The sequence below is a fragment of the Rhyacophila brunnea genome, unplaced genomic scaffold, assembly GCF_057557595.1.
Source record: "Rhyacophila brunnea isolate RB1 unplaced genomic scaffold, BYU_Rbru_1.0 scaffold_10, whole genome shotgun sequence".
Lineage (NCBI taxonomy): Eukaryota > Metazoa > Arthropoda > Insecta > Trichoptera > Rhyacophilidae > Rhyacophila > Rhyacophila brunnea.
This window is the reverse complement of record NW_028232752.1, coordinates 28,460,436-28,488,314: the sequence shown is the minus strand read 5'-3', so window position 1 is coordinate 28,488,314 and position 27,879 is coordinate 28,460,436. Positions and strand designations below refer to the sequence as shown.

The window sequence follows — 27,879 nt, the reverse complement described above, 5'->3', positions numbered from 1 at the left end:
CTGTGATCACAGGCTTTCAGTTGCATTCATGTTGTTACATTCAATGTTTTTTATTTGATTTTATTGCCGCTTACTGACAAACATTTATTAATAAAGAGTGCATTACAGGTGTGTGAAGACAGCCACACCCAAATTATAATATAGCCACACTCAGTTTTGGATAGTTTAATATAATTTTATTATTCATTGACGATTATTTAATTTCTACTCTTTTCACTCTATCTGAAATACTCAGAAATAATGAAGAGTATTGAAGTTTAGTGGTAATGATATTAAATTTGTTGTTTTTAAAGATAGACTGAAATGTGTGTGTAATGCACTGCAGACATCAAATTTTGGCTGTTATTTTGTAGAACTATTTTTGATGAAGCATGTCGTTATTTATTGTCTTTTGTAGAATTTGAGACATTCTTTTTATTTGGAGGAGGTTTAATTTCACACTGTATTTGTATAGAATATTAAAATTAATCAATCTTCAACTGTGAACACTGCATTTGAAATTTCATGATAACTAACTACTACACATATCATGGGGTATATTATAATATTTTTTTGACACGGAGATAAAACTTCTAAGGTCTTCGACAAATTGATTTTAAAATATCGCCAAGGCGTTTTATCTCTAATGCGAACATAGGGGGGGGGGGGATATTTAATGAAAATTTACAATCACATTTTATTTAGGTACCATATTGGCCCCAACATAAAGTGAAGTATTTTTTAAATAATGTATCCTAAAAATACACAGATTAATAATTATACAATTATATTCCTGTATCATGTACTCAATTGGAGTGCATTTCACATCATTCATAGATGAAGCTAATTTTTGCAAAACTGACATAATCAGCTATGAAGTATTACAGTAAAACCCCATTAATATGAACATGGTTATTACGAAAATCGCCTTAAATCGCTAAATATTTGCTAAAATTCATAAAATCTAATTTTGTTGAATGACTCATAATAGTCACCACTGATATAATCTGTAAAAAATTGTATCAGAAACGGAAACAATGTTACAAAATTGCAACAAAATATATGTATTTTTTAATTTTTAGTGTTTTTTATCTTAAATTTTGCTTTTTGTGACACAATTTTTTTTTTTTATTTTCGGTCCCGAAATTATTTTGATTCCGAATTAACGGGATTTTACTGTATTGTGTTGTCTTCGGTTTAATATTATGTATGGAATCAACCAAATGAACACATCTGTTTTCTATTTAAATATCCTATATTTTACTAGCCAGTCCAGTATAACTCATTTTATTTGGATATGTAACTTGTTTTGTTAATGCATAAATCATTCAATTTTGGTTAACATTCTGGTTATTTTTGGGTAAGCTAGGTTCAAACATAATTGAGTATTTCTAAATCTGTAAGGGTGTGATTGCAATTCTGAAGTGTTATTCAGAGTAAATTTAAGTTATTGTGTTAGGGAAATCATACCCTTACAGAATAAGAAATACTCAAAAATTATGTTTGAACCTAGCTTACTCAAAAATAACCAGAATGGACTTGGTTCACTATGCTTGTGAACCATTCAATTATAACTATGGAAACCTGCTGTCACTGGCATATTTAGAAAGACTGTTTCATGTGACTAATGAGTCAGAAATTATCCAACTGACTTGAGTCCTTTCACATGATCACAATAATATATCTACATATAAAAAAATAAGTCTTCACCGTATGTTTAGGTCAATATATAGTATTTTCAATTGGGTCTAGATCAGTGGTTCTCAAACTTTAAAAAATTTCCTGTGACGGTCCCTTTAAAAATTGTTCGATGGCTCGCAGACCCCTTTAATGAAAAAAGAAAATCTATATTATTTTAAAGAAATTGGGGGTGCCAAATACTTTGCACAAGGGTGTCACATACCTACGGCGCGGTACTGCTTATAGGCTGTTGTCAATAAAACATTTATTTACAAACAATTATGTATTCAGAAAATATTATATGTTATGTAGTCATTAAATTTAAATAACAATTTTAATGGGATGGATGCATCTGCTTTGCCTGAACCAGTTCTTCTATGTTTGGCTTTTTTTGGCCAGTGCAGCACTCATCATTTGTCGCGTATAATCTATTTCAAGATTTTGTCTTGATAGTAAGTAGTGTAGAAAAAGCCATCTCACACTCATAGGTGGTTGCGAATGGAATCAGCACTCATAGAGCCATCTTTGCAACATCAGGTTAGGACTGTGCCATTTCAATACAAAAATCACTACAACACGTTTCACGGAAAACATGTTTTGTACCCCCATCATTAATCAAATCAATAAACTGTTCCTGAATTAAATTGTTCTCCAAAGGCAGATCACTAATGGAGAGTACTCCGGTTATTGATAAAACAATGGTATTTTTCAAATTTTCTTATGTCAGGAAAATAGTAAGAAATTTCTTCGCTAAGAATGAATAGGCATGCTATTTGATCAACTCAGGGATATTGCCATCGACTTCAAGCTCATTTTCATCAATATATGTGTTCAGCTTTGGAAATGGGGCAAAATTCTTCCTCTCTAACTTTACAATCCATAGTTCGAGCTTCATTTTGAAAGCTGTCATTTTTTCGTGAAAATGGAGCACGAAAGAGAGAGAGGTCGAATCTTCGTGTGGTGGGGGTAACGACGGAGCTAAGTTACTTGCTTTCCCTACCTGGGATAAATCCAAATCCAAAACCCAAGAAATGTTACATGTTATAATTATAAAAATATAAATAGTATAAATATGCATTCGTTTTTCGCGGTCCTACCGAAACCGTTTCCCCTAGGGGACCGCGGACCCCAGTTTGAGAACCGTTGGTCTAGATGATTCCATTAAATTAATTTCTCGGTAATGAATAAGGCTGTGGATGTGTATATAGTGTATGAAATGAAATAAAATTCGGGTGAGTTAACTTGGCTGGGTTGGTGTGACAGATGCCTCTCCCGGATTGTGGTCCGGGGTTGGGCGGGGACCCGTGGGGCGATTGGGTGCGCGTGCGGCGCCCTCTCTTGCTGCAGGTCAGTGCACCTCGGCCCTCATACCATAAGGACCATTGCACTGCACCCTATTAAGCCTACCCTCCCTTTTAATGTCCCTTTCAACACACACTATAGGTGTTCAGTGGGCCTCAATTCAATAAATGCAATTCAACGATCGCTCGGCTCAAGTTGGGTGTCCGATTCCCTTGCACAAAAAATATACAAATTTTTTAGATATGCAATAAATCATCGTTAATTATTAGACCCCCTCTCTTCCCTGCAGTGGCGTAAAGGTTAGAATGATTGCCTCTGGTTCAATAGGTTGTCGGTTTGAATATCACGCCTGGGTTAAATTCATATGCACTTTTTTCAGTCAATATGTGCATTTGGATGCAGCGCATGGACTTAATTGATTGAGCAAATATGTTACCACCAATCCTCATCTATTGTTTGTTACGATACACTGGAAGTATATGCTGTGTCAGAGTAGAAAAAGGTAATTTACCTTTAAGGAATTGAAGGGATTTAAAACAATCGTTTGAATTATTGAGGTACAGCGTTTCTTAAATGGGTTCTCTGAGGTAAAATTTAGGATTCCGAGAGAGTTGGATTTTGTAAGATATTTTTTTCGAAGGTTTGAAAAAGATTAGATAAAAATGTTTCAAACACACTTAACACTGTTGGATGAAGCTGTCCAGATTATTCATTTTATTAAAATTCATCCGTTAAAATTTACGGTAATTTAAAATTACACGTGGATATATGATGTGATATCAGCTCTGCTTTTGCATTCAGAAATCCGGCGGCTATCATGGGTCAATTTCTTCGTTAGAATGTTTTAATTGAGGTGAGAGCTGTTGGGATATTTTTGGATCATAAATTTCAATTAGTTAATCTATTAACAAAAATTTAGTTGTTCTTAAAAATTTCGTATCTTGCTGCCATGCTGACAATATTAAATGAAGTGTGTTTATCACTCCAAGAAAAAGTTGTAAACATTTTGAAAGCTGGAGACATATTCTCACTGTCTCGTGAGTTGCAAGTTAATTGGGGAAAAAAACTCAGCTCTGATAAATTCATTGCAGGCATCAATGAATTTGAATAGTTTTGAAGAGATTTGAAATAATATCCTACATTGTATGCAGATTTAAAATTAAATCTTGTTTCATTTGCAGCATTTTGTGAAGAATGATGATACTTTTAATAACTCGGGTATGTCAATAAAGATAATATAAACACCTCATACTGAATTCTGAGTGGGAAGTTTTTGAATTGCATCTATTGGATTAGCACACATGCATATGTTAAATATGCCCCATTCTACTTGCCAAAGGACTGTTTCTATACGCCCTTTCAATATAATGTATACACGTATTAGTTGTTTGCTCCACGAACCCTAGCTAGCGTAATCTGCATGAAGATTACATACTTTATTACGTTAATCAAATTGGAAGTAAATTAATGTAACACCTATGCTATTTATTGTATATTAGATTCATTGACAGCTGTTTGGATTTACTGGAATTATAAAATATGCTTGTATGTAATAGGAAAAGAGATATTAGAACTTTCAATGCCAGTACACTAATTGATACTTATTTAATTGCAACATACCTACAACTTTTCGGTAGATGTAATTTCATTCCCACAATTATAATAGAATAGGTACATGCTTCACGTAATTATATTTTTGATTTTCCAAATATAACGGTAACAAAAAGTTCTCTTGGATGTTGTCAATAATTGAGACAAGATTTTCCATTTCAACATTTTCAGACTGTTAAAATATGAATCATAATTTAGTATATATATTTTTTTTATTAATAAAAATGAATACAGGTCCTTTGGTTTGTATACTATGTAAATAATTCACTCCACTCTTTCTCCTTTTAATAGAATATAGACTGATGCATTATATTATATAACTTTCAGAGTCCTTTTCCCCAAATACATTGTAAATAATATCTATATCACTCCCCCTTTGAAATGTCTCATTACCTCTATAAGAATACTTGAGCACGCCATTTACCCTATATTGGTATTCAACAGGAGCAAGTTTATATATAATATAAATCTACTCCTATATATTTATATCCAATGTATAGCAGCTTCTAAATTACCTCATATGCACTTCATACATGGTATCAGTAGCCCTATTCTAGCAATTGTGTATACCTACTACATACAAGTGTATGCTTTTATTTTTTTTATTAAAAGGCAATATTATTAACGGTTAGGTGTTATATTTTGTGTTGAACTGTAAACACAACTGCTAGAATATGACTATTTGACGTGTACTTTGTCATTTAAGTTTATGTTCGAAGGCAGGCATACAAATTCTTTTGGTAATTGTGATTCCATTTGCCATAGTCAATCCATCTAATAAGATTTTTTATTATTGGAATTTAGTTACATATGTACATAAATGAATATTTTTTTCCCATTTCGCATTGGTATTATATAGCTATATAGAATTTTATTGAGATACTTACACACATTATGTTATAATTTATTCAATTCAATTTATAGGAGAATCTAAATAAAAATAAGATTAATCATGAATGGATATATTTCTCTCAGATAATCGTAAATAACTTCAAATGAGTACATAATTTTACTGTTGAAAGAAAATTTTATTTTATGTAAAAACCTAAACTGACATATAAAATGTACTGGACTATTTTTGTTCAAGGACTACATAATATAATATTTTTTGTTGAATACAGTAATCACAGAATGAAATATCACAATAACGTAATATACTGTTAGTATTTATCATTAGAAATTACTTACGTAATAAAATATGTTATAATTCAATTATTTTTAACCTTTTTATTATTAAATAGTTCCAACAGTATACTTAACACCATCACAATATCAGCATTTATCGAATCTTCTAAGATTAAAATTAGTAATAGAGATATGCACTCAAATATGCATATTACATTTATTATTATAATCAAAACTATAAAAGTAAAATGTATATTTTTTTGATAGACTACTAGTACTAGAATAGTTGTTAATAAAATATGGACATACAGTGGAAACTAACAATTTTTAAAAAATCCTTATGTTTTTGATGTATTCATTTTCCTAAAACTTCATTGATATCTGTGGCGAGGGGGGAAGGTGGGGCGTTAAGATCCGACATAAATGGTGCACAGTAAACTTTTTCAGACATTCTTATTTGTTTTAATTGAACTACAATACAAATGGCAGATGGTGCTGGTTAGTTTTTAAAATTCAATTAAAACCTGCCTAAACCAAACCGTAACATTTTAGGTATGCTGTGGGCGATCCGACAAAAGTAGTGCACACTTTTTCAGTTGTACATACTTATTTGTTTACATTGAATTAAGAATACAGTTACATATTGGTGTTGGTTGGTTTTTGAAAATTCATTAATCTCTGCCGAAACCAAACCATGAGATAAAAACAACTATTTTTTGACTTCAGTCGAACTTGGTTATTTCGAGGAAGATGGGACCGACTGAATTTGATCGTTATAAGCGGTACTCGTTATATCAGAGAATAAGTATTATTAAATGAGCGGTCACAACAAAAAAAGTAAAAATTAAAAAATCTGAAACCCATCATAAAAATCATCGAAACAAGCATGGCCTTCATAAACTATAAAAGATGTTGTTTATTGTAATGAACGCTGGTAGGTACCTACGGATAAACATTGGATTTTTCAACCATGTGCGTGGATACTTTTTCATTATTGTCGGCGAAGGCCGAGTTCGACTGTATTATCTATTATGGCTTGGTTTTCGCAGGGTTTAATTGAATTTAAAAACCATCTGTAATTTGTTGTCTTATTTCAATGAAGACAAATATGTAAGACTGACAAAGTGTACTGTGCACCATTTATGGCGGATCTTAACAGCTTACCTCCACCCTTCGCCACCGATTGATATAAATGGAACGCTGACTTATATAGCTTTCCTTGTGTCCAAAATGCATTATTATAATAATGAACCTTCCGACAGTATATTAAATTGTATTTATTTTATGAAGAAATATTAACATTAATTGTGCATGTGCTTTGGCCCTTCTGTGATTTTGCATTTAATGCTTTTAAAATTCAGTTTTGTCCGCATGCTTTTTCAATACGTTTTGCTGACTTTTTGTTTGATTTTTAAAAATTCTGTTTATACATGAATACCAAAATTGACAGAGGTCTATGTTTTGTTTTTACTTTGGTTGGAAGATCACTATACAATGATGTCAGATAAGTGATAAAGTTTTTTACAGGTATTTACAGCTGTAATAAATAGATTTCATTGCATTCTGTGAATTAAATTAATAGTTGTATTGACTTGCATAGTTTACATACTTATATCTGTGTATGGCGTGAATATGTTGATAAGCCTCAAAACATCAATTCAATGAAGCTATTTGTAAGGTTCATTTTCTGCGGTAAATCAGAAATGTTTTTAAATTTTAGTTGAGAATTTACAGACATTTTACTAAAATTGAAATACATCCAAAAACATAATTTTATAATTTGATTTACCACAGAAACTAAACGTACAAATAGCTGCCTTGAGAATTGATGTTTTTAGACTTATTAACGTATTCACGCCATACACGTATATAGTCTAATGAAAAGTAGCTGTTTCCTGATTTTCTACTGTACACTTTTTATATGTTACGTACACATTTATTACAAAACATGACTTTGTTAATATTACTGATTATCAGAACCAAAATTTAATGTTTCTTTCTGTTTCAATAGAAAAAGACACATGATCTCTTCAACGATGTCTCTAATATAGCACTGCCCATCAGTGATGAAGACTCGATTTTAAACGATTATTTAACATTTACTTTGACTTCTAAAAAATAATTAAATATGAGATTTTGCTACACTCAATACAATGCAATTGTCATGAATTGAACATCTTTAAATAGTATGAAATTATTGTCTATAATCATAACTATTATTTGTATGAAAATACATACCTTGTACCATACTTTGGAGCGCTAAGAAAGATTCAGATGTTTTAAATTGAACATGTTCAGTTTATTCTGATATTTTGGTTTCAATCAATTATGCTTGTTGTCCGGTGTTATTATCTACTGTAGGTACCTATATTATGACACGTTGATTAATGTCAAGTGTGTATGGTTATTATTTTCATTTTACCGCTGTCCAACAGACAGTTTTTAGCACTGGTGGGTACCTACTTACAGTATTATTCTATAATCTATATAAATATTTTGTTTTTAAACCGTTATCTTACTCCACGGTATCATAGGCAGAAATGAATAAAAGTCATGAATTTTATCGATAGATGGCATGAGAAATTTTCCAGAAAGCAAACTGTGTATGGTATGTAATTGAACAATGACTTACCTGAATTTGTGGTTAGGAGCAGCCTCTCCTTTTGGAAGAACTCCTTGAGCAGGAGAAGAGGGAGCAGGGCCGTGGAGAGGGGGGTGACGCTCTGACCCCTTCCACTCCGGGGGTGGACACCCCCCCTCTTCAGCAGCATCAGTTACAGCATCAACCGCAGTGGCAGCAACCCACCACACCCACTGTTACGACACCCCAACAACCTCAGGTAATATCACAGCTGACAATGTCAATATCGGAACAAACCTTATTTCATGTCATTCCAAACAAAATTGCAAAGATATCTAAAAAAAAATCTGTAAGAATTGCCCTTATTACAATGTAGGTAGAGCTCATTTTTAAGTACTTATCTATCTTTTAAAATTCGTAGTCCATTTTGGTTAAAAATCAGATTCACCTCATGCTCGATTCATCGATTCGATTTATCTCGAGTATCAGATGGGCCTCTACAGAGTGGGGGGTCTGTTAACAGGTACTTTTTTGCGAGGAATGAATGTTGATTTTGATCCATTTGATCAACCGATTGGATTCAAACACACATTGAAAAAACAACATGTGAATTTGTCAGACCCAGGATTCGAACCCAAGAATTACGACATAAGCGGATTTTTATTGAATATGTATTATTGAATGTCTGTGTGAAATTCTTGCATCCATAATACTTTCAATCATTTCAAAAATGAATTCACAAAAACCTAGTAAATCGTGTCAAAAGTTAATTCTTTTCATTTAAAATTTTAGCGATATTATATTACAACCCTTTCTATATTTTCGCAACTCAATTCCTATAGGCATATGGTGCTATCGACTAAAATCCATCCCGCGATCGACCTATAGATATGCGTGCTATAAATATACCAACATATATCATCTGGTGTTTGAATTTGGAAATAAGTCCCTCATAGTATAAAAGTTTCTGAATAATATGCCAAATGTTAGACAACTTCATCTGTAATACTATATTAGTATTGGATAAGATTGTATCAGAATACATTCTTTAAATTTGCAAATAGAATAGTTTTGTTCTCATGTTGAAATTAACTCATTATTTGGTGAAATCAGGTGGGAAACGTTCCTTTGTACAATGCGTCACATCTACCCCCACCGCCCTTGCCCCCCGAGAGAATTGCTACGGAAGCCGACCGTCAGACACAGTTGGTCTATGAGCAATGGCTCCAGCAGCAGAATAATGTTCTCACTCATCAGCTCAAGTACTATGAAACCGAAGTGCAGAAGTTGAGAAAAATTAGAAAAGTAAGTTTTTTGTGGTATATGTATACATATTATTAGAGACGGAAAAACATTTGCAGGCGAAGGTACAATGATGTGCTTTAAGGTCTGTGTAGATTCAATCAATTCAGATTGGAAGACTGCGCATATTCACTGTATGAACGACAGTAATGTCAAACAATCGAATAGGATGCAGAAGAGGCAGGCCAAAAATTCACTAGGTAGATGGAGCAGCCCCATATTTGGGGTAAAGAACTGAACAGAGGCCTCCATGGATAGGTTCATGTGGAGAAAGTTATTGGAGGAATCTAAGACACACCGGGTTGTTGCAGTCCTGATGATAATATAAGTGATTTTTTTTTTTCTTTCTCGACCATGTCCGATCCTGATAGGATCATATGGGCCTCCGCAGAGTGGAGGTTTGTATAGACAGATTTTGTTTTTTACGAGAAATGGATGTCAGCCACTTGCTCAACCTATTAGGTCCATACCCTGACACACACAAATTGAAAAACAATATGTGTACTTGCCAGACCCAGGATTCGAACCTGGGACCCACGGCTTTATAGTCCAACGCTTAAGCCGCGCGGCCACTCGATACTAAACGGTTCAGTTGAGGTTCTGCCTGTATTTTGTTGTGTAAAATCGCCTACTATGTAATCCAGACTTGGTGGTATAAGACAAAATTGACACATTATTTTCAATGTGTTATGAATGATTCTGCGGCTTATCGATGGAGGTTGTCACAATATTTGTTTGTTTTTCAGTCCTTGAATAGTAAGCAGCGGCAATTGCGGAAGTCTGGAAACGAGTTGGCCGTTCCCGATGCGGCGGAGTTGGCTAGGGTGTCAGCCGAACAGGCCGTTCTCCAGAAGCATCTCGAGTCAGCCAGGAAGCAGAGCCGACAGCACAGCATGCTCATACAGGTAGGTTCTCGTCATTGCTTTGTCTCCCGTTGATTTTATATCTTCTTTCATTTTTAATCCGGATAATTCACTTTTGTTACTTAAAGTTAAAACAAACCATATTATGAATTTGAAATACTAGACAAACGTGTAGACAGTTAGTTATCCATGCAGATTTTAGAAGAGTAACACATTCCGTATTTATGTAATGTAATTTTGTATGGCTGTTGGTCTACATTAAGGAATACCGGAACAAGCAGCAGCAACAGAGCCCCGTATTGGGACAGCCGCAGCTCGGCATCGGCCAGCAGAGCATCTTCTCCCAGCAGCAGGGTCAGCAGCAGTCGCCTCAGCTGCAGCTGCAAGGGCAGACCAATCCCATGCAGCACCCTCAGCCTCAGTCCCAGCCTCCGTCGCAGTCCGTCCAGGGGCAGATTGTCCAGCAGCACGGCATGATGACACAGAGGATAAACACCATGATGAATCCCGTCAACCAACTGATGCAAGGAAATCAACAGCAGCAGTTACAGAATCAACAGCACTTGCAGAATCAGCAACAATTACAAAATCAACAACAATTACAAAGTCAGCAACAGTTGCAAAGTCAGCAACAATTGCAAAGTCAGCAGCAGTTACAAAATCAACAACAGTTACAAAATTCAAATCAAAACCTGCAGCAAACGCAGCAGATACAAAATCAGCAGATGCAGAATCCTCAGATTCAGCAGATACAGCAGCACTTGATATCCAACCAGGCCGTCTCGCCTCAGATGCTACATCATCAGATTTCCAATCAGCAAGGTCAGCAGGTCATGAACGCGGGAAAGCACGAGAGAAACACTCCTACCCCCCAAGGGCAGATTCACCTGCCCGCTCTGCAACAGCACCAGATGCTGGGGCAGAGTCAACAGCTGCAGAGCCAGAGGCCCATCTCCACCCCCAGCCCGCAAATGAGCCTGCAGCTGCAGAATATTCACAGCCCTGTCACTTCTCACTCGCCTCAACTTCAGTCTGTTCAGGTAAATATTTCAGAATATGTTAATTTGTCTTAATTTTGTGATGAATGAAAATTCAAAACTTTCTTTTTTGCTTTGACAGAGCGGGTCGCTAAGTGGGGGAGCGTCTCCTCGTACGGGCGGGACCCCTCCCCCTCCTTTCAGTCCTCAGGGGGGAAACGGTGGCGGTCGGTCGCCCCAGGTCGTCTTTCCCAGGCCTCAAGGGTCTCCCTTGCAGACCAGATTTGTCAGGCCGCCAGCGCACCATGCCATGCATCAACAGGGTTTGTATTTTGCGTCATACTAAACAATATATTATTCATGTCTGTGCCTTACAGATTAATCTGCTATTTCAGTAAAATTTATAGTCGAAAAATTTTTTGAATGTTTTTTTCAATGTTGTAACACCCTGTCCCTTGGTGTCTTTTTGAATAATTGAATAAAAATAATATTTCTAGAGACATCAAATATAACTATGTTTCACAGGAATGAGAGTGGGTGTGGCGTTTAACAGTAGACAATCATCTCCGTTGGGAAGTCCTCAGCCTCTGATGTCTCCTGGTGCTCCACCTGGCGACGCCGTAAGTATTCACCTCGTCTGATGAACTATAATTGAGCGTAGTTATGCAGAAAGCAGACTCCACAATTTGGGAAAAAACGAGTTATCGTGTTTAACACAAACTAACATGTTTTTCTACTTTCTGTATAAATCTGCCAGGCTGCCTGCATACAACAATACTCCATAAATGCGTTACGAAAATTTCACATAATGCAAAACACGCTACCGCTGATTTGCAGAAAGCAGCCACATTTACTTTACGAACTATTTCTGCATTTAATTATTTTCACAAATAGTTGGTCTCCTAATTTTGCAGAATTCACTCTTGATGTGACGTTTTTTTCTGAAAAATAGTAAATCTTCTTGGTCGTTCATCCATCGATCGTCTATCACCATAAAACGTTATCATCTTTTGAATGACCGAGACTTTCCACCCTTCTCAATCTTCTGCTTCTCTCAGAGCAGAGTGAAGGCTGCCCCATGTCAGCTTCTTCACTTGGTCGCTTCAGTCTATAAAATAATTTGATAAAAAATGGAGTTTCTTCAAACAAAACCAGACATGGCTGCTTTCTGCAGAATGAAGATCATTGAATTTTCATATTTTGTAGAAAGCAGCCAGCCATTTAAATACCAATATTTCTTAAATAATTTATTTTATATCCTTGAAAGTTCCATAAAATAATAGGTATATATTTTACATATGTATCATTCAAAAACAATCAAACAAACAACAAGTAATCGCATGTAACATAAAAGTGCTTAAATCTCTGTAGTTTGTGTGGACTGTCTGCTTTCTGCATAACTACGCTCAACTGGTTGTATCGGGAAGTATGTTTATAATTCGATCATGTATATTTTTTTTTACAGCAACGACAGCAAATGATGCAGCGCCAGCAATATAGCCCAATGGGTCAGCCACCCAGTTCGCCCCTCTCCAGAAGCCCTCTTATCGGATCTCAGCCGCCCAGTTCTCCTCTGCCCGTGAGAAGTCCTTTGATCGCTGCTAGATCTACTCCATCTCCTTCCTCATCGCAACCTCAGCAACAGCAACTGCAATTGCAACAACAACAACAGCAGCAACAATTGCAACATCACTTGCAACAGCAACTTCAACAGCTCCAGCAGCCGTCGCAGCAGCAACGCCAACAACACTTGCAGCAACAATTACAGCAACAGCAACAGTTACAACTCCAGCAACAGCAGCAACCGCAATTACAGCAACAACAGCAATTGCAACAACAGCAGCAACCACAATTACAGCAACAGCAGCCGCAATTACAGCAACAACAATTGCAACAACAAATACTGCAACAAAATATACAGCAACAAAGTCAGCAGTTGCTGCAGCAACAACCGCAGTTACAGCCACCGCAGACTGATCCCCAGATGTCAAACATTGGCGGTGGGGGTGGCAATCCAAACGCTCCTCACAGTGCTGTTCCGTTCCCGCCTGGTGTGGCTCGGTTTCGCTATTTTAAGATGGGACTGAGGGGCGGATCCCCCATGTGGGGACTCAACAAACCGGTTATGAGGCAGGTATCTGCGGACTCCATCCAGAGCTCCAGTTCCCAAACTGTGAACGATGGTGCGTATTAAAGATTACAATGGCACCACTATAATACAAATCGTCCTTGAAACTAGAAAAATGTGTAACTCCGTTTTAATCGAAAATTGACTGAATGCATCTAGTGGCTGTTGTTAATATATACCTGTCTTGCAAAAAATTGTAACATTGTTAAATCATGGATGATTTAACTCCTCCATATATTTGTATACGAAACCATAATATTTTTTGTCTCTCCTCTAGAGTAGTGTTTTTGGAGTTACACAATTTTCTAGTTTCAATGATGAAATGCATGACTGACCTAAATATATATTTTTTGATTTCATTGATTCTCTCTTTCAGGTCAACTAATGAAGCCTAAGAAAGAGTCACATATCAGTAAAGTCTCGATACTGAAGAAGAAGCCTCAACCTAAAGCATCACAGATGACCGTTGTGTCAGGGATCGCCGCCAATTCTAAAATAGCCTCTCTCGTTAATGCCGACTACAACGACTTGGACGACAGTTCCGACACTCCTCCTGTCAGTCCAGGGAAGATCGCTAGGACGGCAATCGAGGGTGCCAGGGAGTCCGAGGGTTCCGCTGGGCCGCCTGAAGTGCCCAGGATTCCGGTGCCGAAAATCACCAGAGCGCTTCCCGAGAAAAAAGCTCCGACGGTGGACTGTGGCGCTCAGTCAGATGAAGACATCGTCTTGATCGATAGCAGTCCTGACGAGAAGCGGCAGATTGTTGATTACGACGATGAGACTGATAAATCGTTCGTTGGCGCTGAAGTCTCCCTTTCCGCGGCCGCTGCGGACTCTGATCAGGGAGAGCTCGCCGTCATGGAGCCCTTCCCCGCTGTCGAAACGTCAGATGCGGCTGGCAGTCCATCGGAGTCTCCTGGATATGTTTTGTTTCCCGGAGATGTTGTGGGTTATGATGTGGACAGTGATGATGACTGCTACATTGAAAAGGAGGGTCCTGTAGCAATGGGCTATGTCCGACGCGCCTCCGACTCCAACGGGGACAGTGTCAATAGGACGTCAGGCAGCGAGGACGAAGAGGGATGCATCCACATCGAGGACTACCTCTCCGACAAGCCCTCTCCGTCTCCTGTTTCAGATGGGAGTGTGATGCAAATTGACGAAGAAATAGGAGACCCCGTTGACGACGTGGAAGACACAATCGCGACGATCTCCGGAGTGGTCTCACCCGAAGAGAGGATAGCCACCGAAGAAGACTTCGAAGAGCTCATCGACGGTGGCAAACCTGAAGACGCTGTCGAGGAGGAGCCAGCCAAAAGAGCATTGACAGCCGAGCCACCCATTGCAGTAAACACCGAAGCTCCACCTGTCACCCTCACTCGGACGGAGACCACCAAAAAGACTGTAGCTGTGATTAGTTTGGGTGCCAAACCACCCCAGAATGCTTCTTCCATGCATCAATTCAAGCTCGTCAACACTGGAAAGTCGTCTTCAGGATTGACTAGATTGCCTTTGATAAGTGCGACCGTGCTCGCCACTCCTCATGCCAATGCGAAGATGCTAAACGAGGCATCACAGGCGACGGTCGCCTCCGTTTCCATAGCAAACCAGACCATTTCTGTTCCTGTGCTAAAAAGTCTCAATGTTCCTGTCATACCTACGACTGCTGGAGGACAGGGTGCGCCCGGGCTTTCGGCCGTTTCTCACGTGAAAGTTCCCGTTGCCATATCCACTCCAGCCGCTCTGGGCATCTCCATATCAAGGCCCGGCTCTTCGGTCGTCAATGCGATCTCTTCGAATGCTCCCAGGATGGCCACCCTGAGTCCGGTCGTCTCCCTTTCGACGGACAGTCCGGGGAATCCTTCTCGGAGAATGCCGATTCCGATTCTCACGCAACAGCATGTCAAGCAGAAGATTGTGAAGACCCTTGACGGCTCAGCAGCCTTGACTATTTCAAGTTCGAAGGTCGCTACCCTGGGAATGTCGCGCGATGCCACTCTTCCTGCTAAAATATTTCAAGATGAATCTGCGTCACCTGACAGCTCGTTGAGTCAGGATGAAAGCAATGAGAGCGAACCGAAACCTTCAAATCTGAATATCATTACCAAAGCCAAGATGTCTGACGTCGATAACGCTCCCATGATTAACATCAAGCAGACATTAAATTCGGCTCTCCACAAACTTGCCTATACAGTTGGTCGCCCTGTTATTTCCACTCCTACCGACTTGATGGCGTCGCAGGCAATATCAAGTATCATTCGTTCTCGACCCAAGCAAGATGTCGACATCGAAAGCGCGATCACGAGACGCACTGAACTGCCTTCCAAGACCGTCTCTGCTATTGTGATCGGTAAACCTGAGATATCCAAGTCGCCCGACAGAGTGAGCGAAACAATTCCTGACAATATAATGGAAGGTGATGACGAAGAGAAGACGAAAGTCGATGAGGTCGCGGAGCCTTCCAAAATGTTCATTCCCGGCACGGTCAGCAGCGTGAGTGATGAGACTGATGGTGGTTCTGACAGCCGGAAGACCATCAAGGCCATTGCGAATCAGACCAAAGATATGGTGCTGGACTCCAATATGCGAATAACTTCCGACGTATCTCAGGAGTCCATACAGATATCCATCCCGTCGCCTACTCCTTCACAAGAGCAGTATCTTGATAATATCACTCTTCAAGCTCATGAAACAGACGCAAGCAGTAATGCCAGCTCCACGCACAAGCAGGTGGAGTCTTTTGAGGAAATGATGGATTTGCTCAACAATATGAGAGGAGACTCGAAACTCTTCCCCGTCAAGATGAGGGATTCCGTTTCTGATGCATCCTCCCAGGACAACTCATCCTCCCTGACCGATCGAGAGCGAGACTCCATAGCTGACCTCGATGACATAATCAGGCAGGACTTGAACAGCACCGTCGCCGCTGAGGCTGAGCAGAGTCAGGAAGCCGCCAAGTCTACCATTCCTGTTCATGTTATTATGCGATCTCGGGAATCATCACGGAGCCCTGTGGGTATCGCTGCGTCTCGGGTGACAGCGAATCCTCCGCAGCTTTCTCCTCTCTCCAAGCCCGCCGAACTCACTACCAACATCGCCAATGTTTCACAGCAGGTCAGGACTATCATGTCGTCTGTGAGCACGTCTAAGGCGGATTCTGCCGTCAATCAGACAATTGCATCCGTGAAAAAAAGTCATACTCAGTCCGAAACGGGGACTTCAACCCAAGTCAACTTTGAAAATTTACTGCCGTCTACCAAAGTGGAAGTCAACGCTGGCAAAATCGTCAATCGTTCCTTGGCCGATAAAGCTGTCATGAATAGTATGATGCCCGACAGTCTTCCAGAAAGTTTGCAAGGAAATATTGTTACCGCAAGATCGAGCGGAGCCGGATCAGGTAGTGGGGGTCTAATACGAGGGCAGCAGCGGTCTCCAGCGGGATCTCCAGGTGGTTCTCCCAAACACACGGGGCCAATGCTTGTGGCCAAGTCTCCTGCCAGGTCTCCCCTAGTGCTGCATCAGTCTAACCCTGATGATTATAGCGCGCCTCCCGTCTCACAAAATCAAGCTGCCGTCATCGCACAACAGATTATACAAATGCCGGCATTGTCCAAGATACAGTCAGCCAATCCACAAATGTTGCCGACTGTGATTCAGAACAACCTGCAGACAATGGGGCTGCACAAAGCCCAATTGGTGTCAGCCAACATCCTGAACTCCACTCTACTCTCTGGGAGGCATGTCGGTGGGGGCATCCAGCTCCCCTTGCAGACCATTAGCAGCAGCCAGCCACCAGCCCTTATAATGAGCTCGAGGCCCTCCCCCATCGTCACTTCACACCAAGCGGTCACCTCTGTTCACGCCACTGGTCATAGCATTCTGGGGGTTGGCTTGAGTCAGACGGTCGTGGGAAAGTTGGCTCCCGGAATTAACCCAGCTAGTTCTTCCAAACTTCTGCACAGTCAGCTGATGTCCCCGTTGAAACGTTCCAAATCTACCGATGAACCGAAGAGCGAAGCAGCTCCTGGGCATATCCAACCGGCCAAGCGGCGCAGCTTAGAATCAGTGATAGTGAAGAGCGAGCCGGTGGAGGGAGATGAATCAGTTGTGGGTGGACTCGTAGGTGTTGAGTCCAGTGGCTGCAAATTCTCTTCTCTTGGCGGTGCCCAGAAGACCGATGAGTCACAGAATGTCCTACTGAAGCAACTCCTACAAAATTCGGGTGGAAGCTCTCCAACCGTGGCTCCCCCAAGGAATGCATCCGTTCCATCTATGCTTGCCGGTCAGAGGAGTGCCCCCAGTCTCGGGTTAGTGCCCTCTCTGGAGGCGCAGCTGGCGAGGCCTTCCATCCCTCCTCCACACATGCTTCCGACTCAGCCTGTCGAACCGCCTGAGAGCTCCCCCCGGCAGCTCATCAGCAGAGAGACTTCCTTCGTTTCGAGACCTCCACAGTGCTCTACTGCTCCGCCTGTCGCGGTTTCAGTTCCACCAACTGCGCAGTCGTCAACCCAGTCCTTGATGGACGTGCGGAAACCTCTTAGCAAGCTGATTGTCAGAGAGGAACCTCCTGCGACTTCAGCATCATCTCCGGCACCGACGTCCGGCCCGTCCGCCTTTTCCCTCTCGTCCGGTGAGATCTCTCCACGGCTTCCCAAAAGGGAGGTCGCCCCACCATCGCGTAGTCCGGTCGGACGCCCTTTCACTCCTCAGGAGGTAAAGAGGGAGCTGCTGGACGAATGCTCGCAGCAGTCAGCCGTGTCAGGCATTTCCGCTGCCTCCGACTCATGCAAGACAGAGACGTCTACCAGGGACGAGACCTCCGATGCACCTGTAAGTGCAGACACCGCCCCTGAAGCCGGATCTGCCCCTGAGACACCTCTCGAGGCCAAGAAGCGAAAAAGGAGAGAGTACCAGCAGAAGCGCCGGCAGATGCAAAGCACCCAGAAGACTGAGGTCGTGACTGCCAAGAAGAGGCCGAGGAAAGGGTCCAGAGCGGAAGAGGACTACGATGCCTTCATCGACGGACTTATGGCTCAGCTGAAACTCCTGCCGCCAATGCAGGTCCAGGAGCCGTTGCTGGGCAAGAATTATGGTGTCTGTCCGGTCTTCGGATCAGGTGACTTGACAAAGCTCGGGACACGAGAGGACGGCTACGTCAGGTGTGGAGATCTCGCTGGTGACTTCGGTGACGCGCGTATCCCTGACGCGGCCGATTTTTACAATGCAGAACCTTTTGGCGATGAGGAGCCGATTCCTGAGAGGGCACCGGCGTCCACCCAAAGAGGTTTCTATGATCAGGAATTTTCACCAATCAGGCTTGACGCTGACGCCGAAGACCGTAAACTTGAATTCCTTTGCAAGGAGCGGGACGTGGAGACCCCTGACACTGTTGTCAGCAGTTCCAGTCCGGAAAGCTGTCTGCGGGATTCTCCTGGACCGTTTCCTGGCCTCAAACTCATCGATGAGGAGTCAGACAGTGACGAAGAAAACAAACGGTCGCTCTCTCCGGTGATCCGGATTGTCACCCCCGTTCCTGTGAGAGTCAAGCCTGTTCCGATCCGTGTCTTACCAGACGAAGAGATTGATAAGGAGAATGTCTGCGATAACATAGGAAGGGAACCGTTAGTTAGATCCAAAGTGTCCGGCTCTGCAGCTGCCACTGAGAGCGGAGAGAATATGACTGTCACCCTAACTTTGACATCTGGTGCTGCAGAAGACATCCTTGGAGTTCTGAGAGAGCTCGCTGGAATCCTCCACATCCCTCCGCCTACAGCTTACCACATTGTCGAGCGGACTGCGACTCCCCCTTCCCACCGGCTGGGTCTTTATCGAAACAAGGGGAAGGATGGCAAAGAGGGAACTCCTGTTGACATCCAAAGCATTCTCAACGGGGCTGCCAAGTTCTGCCGGCACTGCGACGTTGTCATTCTGGATTCCGTTGTGAGAGCCAAGGCTTCCGAGTTTCCTCTGCTGACTGCTGTCGAGTCGCCTGGAAGCGACCTCCTCGGCGACGGAGAAGGAGAATTATACTTCTGCAGCGCGCAATGTTACAAGAGGTTTGCGTGGCGTCCGACTGACATTCTCTCTGATAAATCTTGCGTTGAGAGACCCGAAAGCACGACCAAAGAAAAGGAATCTATTCAATCGCCTCTGCTGGAGCGGATGGAAACTGATATCGATTTCAAACCAGATATAAAAGATGAAAAAATGGATATTTCATTCGTCGAATCAGTAGATAGAGAAGAAACTAAGGATGAAAGCATCGAAATGAAATTGACAGAGATCGAACGGGCGATCCCAGAAGTTAAAAAAGAAGACGTGAAGACTGTCCCCAAAGAAGAAACAACCGTTACGCCTCCGAAACTCCTGCGGGGCCACTTGTACAAGCGCTGGTCCCCGGGATGTATTGTCCCGCCTACGCGCTACAAGCGACCCACTGACCGGGAGATCACCGAACTTGTCTTCAGAACAGCCATCACAGTCACCCCGCAGAGGATGCCCGATGACATGAGGAGGTGCTGCCTCTGCCATTCTCAAGGTGATGGTATCGCTGACGGCCCGGCCAGGCTTTTGAATTATGACGTTGACAAGTGGGTGCACTTGAACTGCGCCCTCTGGTCCGATAGAGTGTACGAAACCGTCAATGGAGCATTGATGAACTTTGAGAGCGCGTTACAGACCGGAATATCCACAGCTTGCGTATTTTGTGAAAAGACTGGAGCCACAGTTCGTTGTTTCAAAACGCGCTGCAGCAACGTTTACCACCTGTGCTGCGCCGTTAAAGATAAGTGTGTATTTTATAAGAACAAGACCGTGTACTGCTGTTCACATGTTCCCAAAGGAGAGAAAGAGAGCGAACTGACGACGTTGAGCGTCCGTCGGAGAGTCTACGTTCAGCGGGATGAGAGCCGGCAAGTGGCGGCGGTGATGCATCACTGTGATCTGACTCACCTACTGAGGGTGGGCGGGTTGATCTTCCTGTCTGTGGGGCAGTTGCTGCCTCATCAGCTGGCGTCCTTCCACACGCCCAACTACATCTACCCCATCGGATATAAAATCGTAAGCTCACTTTGCTGTCTTAATTGCTAACGGCCAAGAACCTTTTTAAAATTTTGCAGACAATATTATGCCTAGCGTCCGTCCACCTAGGTGTTCACCGACAGCCTACACATTTTAAACTTACTTTTATTTTATATGATGTGACACTTATTTTGTTATTTAGTTTATTATTTAGCTTTTTTAAAATGTTGACTGCAAAATTTCGTTTGTTGCTTATGTTAATTATGGAAGTATTGGTTTTTGTAATGAGACACTTCTTATTATATAATATTATTTTTTCCCTACAAAATGGCATCAAAATCTCAATTTCGTAAAAAAAGGACTTATCAGATTTACACTATTAGCTGACGATATGTAGATGTTTATTTGGATTGATTGGAGTGTCAGTTATGATTATTATTTGCAATTATGTTGCATGAAAAAATATATTCAATTAGCAAAACGAAATGTTACAACACAAACACAACTTGTCACTGAATACGTCAACATCTCTATGCCTATTGAGTGCAATGATAACTCGTGAGGGTTAGGCAATTTAATATTAATCTTGATGTTGTATTTACGATAATATAGTGCCTGTACACGTGCATGGATATACATGCACCAATAGTGTGTAGTGCTTCTGAACTTTTTTGATTCATGCATGCAATCTTGCAATTTGCACGATAATACGTGTTTACCAATGACATTAATATGGACGACGCATCTGGAAAGAACACTCACTTTTTTGTCGGGTCTGCCGAATGGCATAATCTGTTTTAACGCCATTACAATAAAGGTGATATTGCTATAAATTCCCGATGCTTTGTGTCGGGTCTGCCGAATGGTTCGCTCAAATGATGATTGTCACTAGAAACACTGTTCTAACGCCATTACAATAAAGGTGATATTGCTATAAATTCCCGATGCGTGATGTCGCATAATGGAAATTGCGTGACGTCTACCTATACATATTGTGCGAATGTCGCTATGCGTGAATTTATTTGCTAACTATTGTATTGAGTGAGTTGTCCATTAATAATGTCATTGGTGTTTACACATATATTTTTTTGTTATAGCTGCGATAATATGTACTGTCAGCGGTAAATCCATGCACATGTAAACGGGGTAATACGGTATTTTATTTTTTGAAATGATAACTAAATTTGAAATTGCAGGTGCGGTTCTTCTGGTCATCGAAGCGGTATAATTCGCGTTGTCGCTACATCTGCTCCATTGGTGAGAAGGAGGGCCGGCCTGAATTCATCGTGCTGCCGCAGGAAGAGAGCACCCCACCGCACCTCCAGTCCCCGCTACCCGGCGCATCCTCCTCATCTGCAAACCCACCATCCACATTACCAGTTAACACAGTGCCCCCTGTCAATCAGGAGTCTCGGGGGTGCACTCCCAGAGCCGCTTGGGCGCCCTTCCTATCTCAGTTGGCGGCTATGAGAGACCGACAGGATACCCTGAGACTTTGGCCTGACTATGTCACGGGAGAAGATCTCTTCGGTCTCACTGAACCTGCCATCGTCAGAGTCTTGGAGAGTTTGCCAGGTTCGTGTTTTTCGACAATCTGTCCTATAATCTGTGCACACCTTTTACCCAAAAATATTGATACAAAATAATATAATGATTCTAATTTATTGAATAGCAGTTTTTTTATTGAATTATATGTATCGGAAAACGAGTGCCATTCATTGAAAAGTACATTCTCCGATACATTTACTTCGCCGCACTCTAATCACAATTGGAGATGTTCATATTTTATGCAATGTGATAATCATACATCTGTCAATACTAATAAAAACAATCTTTTGGCAAATATTGAATTTCAAGAAATAGTCACATGTGATCATCGTACTTATTTTTACATTTTGTCCATTTAACTCGGCATTTTGGCTGAAATATAGCAATGTGGATCATTCCAGTGCTCATTTTTTATTGCGTAGCAGGTATATATGTATTTTAATGTGCTCATTTGTACCTAACTACGTATTATTTTCCTATTATTATTTATTAGGTATACATTTACTTCAATTCAAGTAGTCGTATTGAACAAATATAATCATATTATAATATTGATTTTCTTTGCAGGGATCGACACACTAGCCGACTACCGCTTTAAGTATGGTCGCAACCCTTTGCTGGAACTGCCTTTGGCCGTAAACCCCTCAGGTGCGGCACGAACGGAAGCTCGGAGCGCAGTAAAAGGGCTACAGTGGAGAAGGGCGTTGGCTGTTAGGGCCGCTGCCGCTCCTCTGCCATCTCCCCGCACTCCCGCCCCGCCCCCACCGCCTCTCGCTCCACCGCCACCACCCGGGGAGCACGCCTGCCCCTACTCCAAGCAGTTTGTGCACAGCAAGAGCAGCCAGTACAAAAAGATGAAGCAGGAGTGGAGAAACAACGTCTACCTCGCTAGGTCAGTACCACCATGTCACTTTTAGAGTATAAGAAAATGAAACTTTTTATCCATCTGCTTTTTTCGTGTATTACTATGAGAACACTGACAAGATGCAGCCATGAATGATCTATTTGCCCGACAGTTATTCGTTGGTCAAATTATGATGTGGCAATATGCTTATTTGGATATAATATACTTGTTTTGCTGTGTAAGTTTTGTGAGCTCTTGGAGTTCTTGAGCTCTTCCATATATACTCATACTATTGAAATACTGATGGTACAGTAAAATCTTAATTTTGCAGACCTCTATTTAACATGCAAAATTTTCAGTAGCTTTGCCAGATAATTATTTTACCAAATTTTTACCATGTGAAATAAAAAAAATGAGGATTCCAGAGCTAAAAGTGGGACAACAATATCAATCATAAATGATACAACACAAACTACAAAACTCTTAACTATCAAAATAATAATATTAAACAATTCCGATTTTATCAACTCAATAGAACATCCATTTTTTTGCATCTTAGCATTTTAAATTCATCTGAGAAAATACCCGTTCGGTATAGCAATTAGATGTTGGTATGCTTAAAATAAATTCAATTAGCTTGAAAATATTATTAGTCTCTGGGAATAATTCTGCGTAGCTGAGTCTTTCGAATTTTTCACAATCATCACATCAATATAAGTTTTCAACGTGTTAAATTCTTACTACATCAGGTCCATCTCTACTTCTCCAGTCAAATTTAATATAGACACCGAATTCTCTATACTTTCGAAACTTATTTCGTTCATCATGGCTATGAAATGTAGCTGTGCAAAAATGTTTTCACGTGAAAAATCGTAGCACCAATCTAAATAATGTTGTGCAGTTTACATATAATTTTTTTGAAATATCAATAATTTAGTTTTTTTCAGTATCTTCTGTCTAATTTATTAACTGTTGTTTTGTTTGAACATAAATTGTCATGTAGCCTAGTATCTAGTTTATTTCGGAACTGGCATAATTCTTCATGCACATTCCTTCTTTTGTCTTAACTTAAACATCTTATTTGTATTTGTTGAATATGTAATCATGAATTTAGCTGTATATTTATTCCATTCTAATCTATTTTTGATTAAAAAGCAGGTCATCCTGCAAAAATCTGTCAATACTCATAATTAATGTTCTACACAGAATTAGCACATGATCGCACAGCATTGTGTGCAGTAATTGGTTCTGCTGGCATATACTGTGCGATGCTTTGACCTTTGGCTTTAACGGACATCCGCTCATCCGAATTAGTCCGTTCCATCGAGGTTTTGTATTGTACATTTCGAATTTACGGATGTCTTTTCAACTTAGACTTTAAGTTATACCCAGTGGCGGCTCGTCCATATGCACTGCGGAACTGCAGCACCCCAAGCGAATTGAGAAAAATGTAATATTATAATAATATAGGTACATAAATTTATGTATATTATATGAAAATATAAATGAATATTATATGAAATCACATCCTGGGAAGTACATGAAAAGTGGTAAAGCCCCCGGGGAAGACGGTCTAACGATAGATATCCTCAAAAAAGCGGGAAAGGATGCAAACGAAAAGCTTCCACAATTGTTCACAGCATGCATACGCCAAGAGGATGTCCCAGAGGCATGGAAAAATGCCAGCATTGTCATTCTTCACAAAAAAGGTGACAGAAAAAGCTAGCAAATCATCGTCCAATAAGTCTACTCCGTATTCTATACAAGACGTTCACAAAAATTCTCTCAAACCGTCTGCAAAATGTACTAGACGAGAACCAACCGAGAGAACAAGCCGGATTTAGAGGAGGATACAGCAGTATGAACCATATCCAAGTCGTCAGAGAAATCATAGAGCGGTGCCAGGAATACAAACTGCCACTATGCATGGATTTTATAGACTAGGCGTTCGATTCCATAAAGAAATGTTCAATACTCGATGCACTCAGAAATCAAGGAATCCTCGGGCGCCATATAAATATTTTCAATAATATATACAGTAGCGCAACAGCATCTGTCAATCTCCATAAACCATCGCGCAAATATCTTATCAGCAAAGGTGGTCTCGACAAGATGATACAATCTCACGTAAACTATTTACAGCTACCCTTGAAGACTTATTCAGACAACTTGACTGGAATGACAAAGCGATCCCCATAAATGGAGAATACCATTAATATCATGTCATTTGCGCTTTGCCGATGATTTAGTAATTTTCTCACAAGACTCAGAAGACCTCCAAAGCAGAATGCAGGAACTCACCGAAGTAAGCAACAATGTAGGTTTGAAAATAAATGTAACAAAGACGAAAGTCATGTTCAACTGCTTTGCGGACCAAAAAGAGATCCTCATCAACGGCACTCAGCTCGAACAGGTGAAAAACTACATCTATCTGGGACAACAAGTGTCTATAGATGAATGTATATTTGATGAATTCGCAGAGTAAAGCTAGGCTGGAGTGCTTTTGGCCGCCTGAATAATGTCTTCAAAAGTGACCTTCCACTGTGCCGAAAGCGCAAAGTGTTCATTCACCCTAAGTAAAAGAGAGCACAACGTGGTATGGAGAGGTGCATGCTGGGCATAACGCAAAAGGACAAAAAGAGGAATGAGTGGATAAGGAAACAGACAAGGGTTTGCGATGTGATAGAGTTCATTAAAAGCCTCAAATGGAGATCGACTAGACACATAGCTCGAAAAAGAGACAATCGTTGGACAAATTTAGTCATCCAGTGGTATCCAAGAGGTACAAAACGTCCGCAAGGTAGACCTAGAGGCCGCTGGATCGATGAAATGATAAAGTTCTACGGAAGTACATGGCAACACAACGCATAGGGCCGAGAGAAGTGGAAGCAGCTTGAAGAGGCCTTCATCCAGCAGTGGATAGATTCAGGCTAATGATAATGATATTGAAAATATCAATTAAGCGTGTATTAAGCTCACCCGCGTACCGATACATCCAATAGTTATCATACACCGCGGTACTAATATCAGAAAGTGACACACCGCATGATTTTGTGCAGTACAGTTTTTGATTGAATATGATCAAGTGGGCGAAGGTGGGGCACGGGGAGCGGGACTCGCAGCTAGAAGCTTGGTCTGGTACTGCCACTCCGGCAGTGTTTTTTGTTGCGTCCGTGCGGGTGCAGCGGCTCTGAGTGCGCCGCGATAGCTGTCGAGAGCAACGAAAAGGTGATAGACCCTTTTTCAAGGAAAAAAGACAGAAGAATCAATTTTATAATGGAACAAAAATATATAATATAATCCAAATAAAATATAATTTATTATCATTATTAAAAAATCCCCCCCCCCTCGCCACTGGTTATACCGCTAGCAAGTTTGTAGGTGATAGTGGAGTACATAATACCTTTTTTATTTCAGATCCAAGATTCAAGGATTAGGACTGTATGCAGCTAGGGACTTGGAAAAACACACAATGGTGATAGAATACATTGGAGAAGTTATAAGACATGAGCTGTCTGAAATCAGAGAGAAGAAATATGAAGCTAGAGTAAGCATGCGTCTCTTTATTTACATTCATTTTGTTTCAAATTTATTACCAAAAATACCCATATAAAGAAAAATTATCTGGCTTGTGTTTTTGACTGCTTTAAAATGACAATGTTTATTGAACAGAATCGCGGAATCTACATGTTCCGGCTGGACGAAGACCGCGTAGTGGACGCCACGTTGACCGGAGGCCTGGCCCGCTACATCAACCACTCTTGCAATCCCAATTGTGTGGCCGAGGCCGTGGAGGTGGAGAGAGACACTCGTATAATTATCTTTGCCAAGCGACGGATACTGCGAGGCGAGGAGGTCAGTTTCATTTGTAACTCATATCGAATATTTATAAATTATAGGCATACAATTTCCTGTTAAAACCAAAAATTGTCGCAATTCACAATTACCATATTTTTCAGCATAAAACATTAACTAGATCAAAAATTAAAATATATATAGTAATATAATAAAATATGTGATAGCATGATACATAGATATACATAATATGTATATCTATGTATCACGCTATCACATATTTTATCCTGGCCGGCGCGGATGTCACACACTGTGTACAAATCGCGCAAATTTCGCAATGCGCATGTGTACATTTCGATGTCACCACTTTTTTTGTTTCAAAAGCATAGTTATCTATTGTTACCGACTCATTTGCTATACAGAGCACATGTGTATATAATATATACATACATATTTTGTTTTGTCCTGGTTAGTATGGATGTCCATTCTTTAGCTGTTTTTTCAACTGCAGTAAAAGCTTGTTTGGAGACAGATTGATTGGTTAATGTCTATATCAACCGACAAGTCGTACAGACATGTTCAAAACAGTTAAAGCAGTTTGAATTTTTTTGAAATGTCTGATTATCGGAATGAATTATTTATTATAGTAAAACGATTGTCTATTTTGTTTTACAGTTGGCCTACGACTACAAGTTTGACATAGAAGACGACGCCCACAAGATATCCTGCATGTGTGGGGCTCCCAATTGCAGGAAGTGGATGAACTAAAAACACCCATCGCGACATAAATAAGTGTACATAACATTTCTCATGTAAAACTAGTGGTACAAAATCATCATCAATGGATATTGTTTGCGACGCAGAGCGGTTAACGCATCGCATCGTCTAGTCAGTTGTTAACTGGGTATCGTAATCAATAATTTATCTTATTATTGTTTTTGTAATATTCTCAATTATAATAATATAAAATTATAAATCATATTGAGCAGACGTCGCTTGTTATACATTCCTGTCGAATCGTGGTCATATTTTTGCTGACAGTAATGAAAAATGTTTTCATATTTACTATTTTATAATATTAGATTGTTTAAGGTTATAGAACGATGTTGATTTCTTTTGTACAT

General features: G+C 40.4%; 1 protein-coding gene across 1 annotated transcript in view; it reads left to right on the top strand.

Moving 5' to 3' along the window:
• LOC147079056 (uncharacterized) overlaps window positions 1-27,660 on the top strand; it is a 90,366-nt gene extending 62,706 nt beyond the window's left edge. The window contains exons 36-48 of the mRNA XM_085952914.1: window positions 8,346-8,537; window positions 9,392-9,583; window positions 10,327-10,485; window positions 10,707-11,483; window positions 11,563-11,743; window positions 11,946-12,040; window positions 12,886-13,603; window positions 13,925-20,607; window positions 21,765-22,143; window positions 22,684-23,008; window positions 26,378-26,507; window positions 26,633-26,815; window positions 27,431-27,660. Of these exons, the coding sequence (XP_085809040.1) occupies window positions 8,346-8,537; window positions 9,392-9,583; window positions 10,327-10,485; window positions 10,707-11,483; window positions 11,563-11,743; window positions 11,946-12,040; window positions 12,886-13,603; window positions 13,925-20,607; window positions 21,765-22,143; window positions 22,684-23,008; window positions 26,378-26,507; window positions 26,633-26,815; window positions 27,431-27,523 (10,107 nt within the window). The 3' untranslated portion in view covers window positions 27,524-27,660. The remainder of the gene's footprint in view (window positions 1-8,345; window positions 8,538-9,391; window positions 9,584-10,326; window positions 10,486-10,706; window positions 11,484-11,562; window positions 11,744-11,945; window positions 12,041-12,885; window positions 13,604-13,924; window positions 20,608-21,764; window positions 22,144-22,683; window positions 23,009-26,377; window positions 26,508-26,632; window positions 26,816-27,430) is intronic.
• The last annotated feature ends 219 nt before the right edge of the window (window positions 27,661-27,879 follow it).